The 5,205-nt window shown below is 35.1% G+C and overlaps 1 protein-coding gene across 1 annotated transcript; it reads left to right on the top strand.

Annotated features, from left to right (window-relative positions):
- The first annotated feature begins 1,463 nt into the window (after positions 1–1,463).
- Positions 1,464–4,667, top strand: LOC106775903 (transmembrane 9 superfamily member 12). The gene is made up of 2 exons (XM_014663140.2): positions 1,464–1,688; positions 2,014–4,667. The coding sequence occupies exon 2, from the start codon at positions 2,097–2,099 to the stop codon at positions 4,068–4,070; it is 1,974 nt and encodes a 657-aa protein (XP_014518626.1). The 5' UTR covers positions 1,464–1,688; positions 2,014–2,096; the 3' UTR covers positions 4,071–4,667.
- The last annotated feature ends 538 nt before the right edge of the window (positions 4,668–5,205 follow it).

Below are 5,205 nucleotides of genomic sequence, written 5' to 3'. Positions count from 1 at the left end.
AAGTTCTGAATACAAGAGTAGGAATGAGTGTTGGATTATTATATTTCTTACAATGTATACTTGGGGAGTAAAACAACCTAGCGTACGAATAAAGTTTAACGGAAAATGGAAGAGATTTTCAATTTCACAAAATTCAAGAAAGCAAAGACACATAGGAAATGAAAGAAGTAGAAAAGAAAGTAATCGTAAAATAGCATAGACTAACATTTTGGATTCTGAGTGAAAAGAAAATAAGTTACTGGCTATTCCTCTTGTCAAACATTGAACCTCCAAACCTTCAATCGTCAAAACCATCTTCAATAGTGTCTTCCTTTTCATGCACGATGTGTATAAAAAATAAGAAAACCTAGGACAAGGATTACAAGAAAGAAGTAAGGGGGATATTAAACAAATGAGTGGAGAAGTGGGGAGAAAAAACATTCAATCGGGGAAAAGCCAAGGATGACCCATACAAATTTAAATTAGAATAAAAGGTAACATGATAAATTAGTGTATGAAATGATTGAATGATACAAAAATAAAACATTAGACATGTATCACAAAAGTAGAGAGGGTAATATTTAAATTTTCATAATACTTAAAATAATTAAAGAATTTAGAAGGGTATCTTGGTTTTGAAAAGAAGAATCTTCAATCAAGATAATTTGAAAATTAAAAAAATATTTGGAAAAAAATATTGAAAAAGAAGAAAAGATATATATTTATTAAGGGTTAAATATTTTTTTGATTTTTTAACTTTTAGAGAAAATTAGAGAAACTTTGGACTAATTTAATCTTTCATCTTTATAATTGAGTGAATTTAATCATTTTAAGAAAATTTTAAGTTTATTTAAGCTTTAAATGTGTTTCTCAACTATCAAAGGTGTCAAACAGTGTAAAGAACTCAAATGTTATAATAAAATATATTTGAAATGTCAAATAAATTTAACAATTAAAAAAATTAAATCTATATATTTCTAAAGTTGAAAGACTTAATTAGGTTGAATTTTTTTAAAAAAAATCTAATTTTAATTTTCACTCAAATATAAAAAACATAAAAAAAATGAACTCACTCACAACATTGGAAAACTTTTTCTTCCTTCACGAGACAATTTGTTGTGTAGTTCCATAATTTTCAAAATAGTATATATTAATTTGTAAAAGTGATTTTAGATTATATATTATGAAGAATTTTCAAAATTTTTAAATGATGTTTGAATCAGAATTTTCAGAGTGTGATTTTTGAAAAGAGAATTCTGGAACAGAATTTTGAGAATAAAAATTCTAATATAGAATTTTTAAAATGAAATTTTAAGAAAAGATCTTATCTTGTTGGAACAATGTTTTTTAGAATGAATATTTTATAATAAACTTTTCAAAATATATGAATTATGTTACAGAAAAATTTCTCAGAACACACTTTTCCTGTAACTCGTTTTCTCCTTTTTCTTCTTTCCTAAGTATTTTTTTATCTCTGGTTCTTCCCAGGACGAGGTGCAGTTAGTAATGACTAGGGCGTAGAAAGCAAAAGGCACATAGGAATAGAATGCCCAACCCAATGATCTTTTTGATTACGCCTTTCTGATTCTTTTTCGCTCACATTGCGACTACGACTCTTACACAAGAATCATCAGTTCGTTGCGATCTCTCCCCCCTCTCCCTCTCTCTCTCTCTCTCTCTCAAACTCAATATATCGGCAAAACTCTACGGTGGGTTTCTCCGATCTCTCACTATGTCTTTCTGTTAGCGGATAAACGACGACTTTCCTAGATCTAGCGGTTTTTCGTTTCTCTTTATCTACTCTGTTTGTTTGGGTTGCAACTTATCATACCTGTGGCTGTTATTGAATTGTTTTGTGGGTTTTTGTTTACATTTTTATGTAATGTTATTAGTACATATTTGATGCTTTGATTTTTGTGCACTCATGGATCTGATATGAACCCGTTTATGCTATATGCTTTGAGTTTTGTTATTTCTTTTTGTTTCTATTATCTTTGGCATGGATGTTGAATTTTCTTTTACTCTTGTGTCTAGATTTGGTATTGACTGCACCGGTTGTGGTGGTGGTGGTGGTGTTAGTGTTACTTGTTGTTGTATTGCATTTAAGTTTGGAGGTAATGGAGTTGCGAAAGCCCTTCTTCTGCTCGTGGGCTTTCCTTTTTGTCGTCGTCTTTGTTCAAGTTACCAATGGGTTTTACCTCCCTGGAAGCTATATGCACACTTACTCAAATAAAGATCCGATATTTGCCAAAGTTAATTCGTTGACTTCGATTGAAACTGAGCTTCCCTTCAGCTACTACAGCCTCCCTTACTGCCCACCTGTCGGTGGTATAAAGAAAAGTGCTGAGAATCTTGGAGAACTTCTGATGGGAGATCAGATCGATAACTCGCCGTATCGATTCCGAATGAATGTTAACGAGACGGTTTACCTCTGTACTGCGTCCCCGTTGAATGAGCACGAGGTGAAGCTACTTAAACAAAGGACGCGGGATCTGTATCAAGTGAATATGATCCTTGACAACTTGCCTGTTATGAGGTTTACAAACCAAAATGGTGTAAAAATCCAGTGGACGGGGTTCCCTGTTGGATACACTCCACCTGATGGCAGTGCAGATTACATCATTAACCACCTTAAATTCACGGTCTTGGTTCATGAATATGAAGGAAGTGGGGTCCAAATTGTGGGGACTGGAGAGGAGGGTTTGGGTGTTATTTCCGAGTCTGACAAGAAAAAGGCTTCCGGGTATGAAATAGTTGGTTTTCAGGTTGTCCCCTGTAGTATTAAATATGATCCGGAGGTCATGACAAAGCACAAAATGTATGATACTCTTTCGCCTATAAACTGCCCGACTGAGCTTGAAAAGTATCAAGTGATAAGAGAGCAGGAAAGGATATCGTTCACATACGAGGTTGAATTTGTGAAAAGTGATATAAGGTGGCCATCACGTTGGGATGCTTATTTGAAGATGGAGGGTTCCCGTGTTCATTGGTTCTCAATCTTAAATTCTCTCATGGTTATTTCTTTCCTTGCTGGTATTGTTTTTGTCATTTTCCTAAGAACTGTGAGAAGGGACTTGACTAGGTACGAGGAACTGGACAAAGAGACTCAAGCTCAAATGAATGAGGAGCTCTCTGGATGGAAGCTTGTTGTGGGTGATGTGTTTAGGGAGCCTTATTGCTCGAAGCTTCTCTGTGTGATGGTCGGAGATGGGGTTCAAATTCTTGGAATGGGTGGTGTTACTATTGTTTTTGCGGCGCTTGGCTTTATGTCACCAGCATCCCGAGGAATGCTGCTAACTGGGATGATCCTTTTGTATCTTATCCTAGGCATTGCTGCGGGCTATGTCAGCGTACGTGTATGGAGGACAATAAAAGGAACAGCGGAAGGGTGGAGATCAGTTTCCTGGTCGGCTGCATGTTTTTTCCCTGGAATTGCTTTCATTATTCTTACAGTACTAAATTTCATTCTATGGAGCAGTAACAGTACTGGTGCCATACCCATATCCTTGTATTTTGAGCTGTTCTTCCTCTGGTTCTGCATTTCAGTACCTCTTACACTCATTGGAGGATTTATGGGGACAAAAGCTCAGCCGATTGAATATCCTGTGCGCACTAACCAGATTCCAAGGGAAATTCCTGCTCGTAAATACCCATCATGGCTTCTTGTTCTTGGTGCTGGAACTCTTCCATTTGGAACCCTCTTCATTGAGCTTTTCTTCATCCTTTCAAGTATTTGGCTTGGGAGGTTCTATTATGTTTTTGGTTTCCTGTTGGTTGTTCTTCTATTGCTAATTATTGTTTGTGCTGAAGTGTCTGTTGTCCTCACTTATATGCATCTATGTGTGGAAGATTGGCAATGGTGGTGGAAGGCATTCTTTGCTTCAGGCTCTGTGGCTCTTTATGTCTTCCTATACTCCATCAACTACTTGGTCTTCGACCTGCAGAGTTTGAGTGGACCAGTCTCAGCCACGCTTTACCTTGGCTATTCACTGCTAATGGCCATTGCAATCATGTTGTCAACCGGCACCATCGGCTTTCTTATGTCATTCTACTTTGTGCACTACTTGTTCTCATCAGTAAAGATAGATTGAGGTTCTTGCTACCATTGTGCATTAACGATGCAAAAGGTTAATTGATATAACTTCTACCGGATCCTTTTTATATCTTGATCACATCGCAGAGTAGGGCAACGACTGGTGCTTCATTCTTTGTCTAAAATTGTTGTCAAACGGTTTTATGTTGATGGAATCTGCGGGTTGTTCTGCTTCTGCCTGTTTTCCAAACTGGTGTACTCATTCAAGTATTCACCTGGTGTTTAAGATCATTATGTTTCAAGTATTTTAGTTTGAATGTCTTTAGAAGGTTGTAATTTGTTCTGCTTCTGCCTGTTTCCCAAACTGGTGTACTCTCATTCAAGTATTCAACTGGTGTTTAAGATCATTATCTTTCAAGTATTTTAGTTTGAATGTCTTTAGAAGGTTGTAATTCAATCTGTCTCGTCTCATTTCAATACTGTAGAAAAATGATGCTAGATAGATATATGGTTTCAGAACATGTTGTAATACTCACAGTGCTTCTGGGTTTATAATTTTCCAGTTTCTTTGTGGATTGTAGGATGGAAAGTGACCTAGTATAGGATAGGGAAAGTGACTTATTATATACTATCAAAAGGATTTTATTTAAACTTATTGTTTGCATTTTTGCTTTCAGAATATTATTATATCAATTTTATTTTAGCGGATGCAGCTTGTACATGAGTTAATAACTTTTGGGTGACGGAAATTATTGGGTAAAGGTATTAGGCTATTACTTCCTGTCTCCCAGATTTCTTCTAACACCCTATCACTTTTTGAAATTATTTTCTAGAACATAATAAACAATTCCGGATATTTTTTTCCGGAAAGCAATCTTCCCCTTGTATTACGGAAAAATTTTCCACCAAACAAACAACCTTCTGTTACATAAGTTTGTGCTTTTAACCTTAAAAAACCTCAAGGATCTTATATAATTTACTATAAAATCTGTTAATTTCTAATGGGTTATATGTTGTGACTTAAAATGATAATTTATGTATGGCATTTAGCACCTATAACATAGTTGTTGACATTATTAAATTAACATTATTTTTCTAATGTAGCTTTAGTATTTTGTGAATAGTTAAGAATTTTAGTTACGATAAAACTAATCCAATTGTCTCTCAATTAACAAGGAATTTATTTAAACTAA

The sequence above is a fragment of the Vigna radiata genome, chromosome 10, assembly GCF_000741045.1.
Source record: "Vigna radiata var. radiata cultivar VC1973A chromosome 10, Vradiata_ver6, whole genome shotgun sequence".
NCBI lineage: Eukaryota > Viridiplantae > Streptophyta > Magnoliopsida > Fabales > Fabaceae > Vigna > Vigna radiata.
The sequence above is the reverse complement of the archived record's forward strand: the minus strand, read 5'-3'. Positions and strand labels throughout refer to the sequence as shown.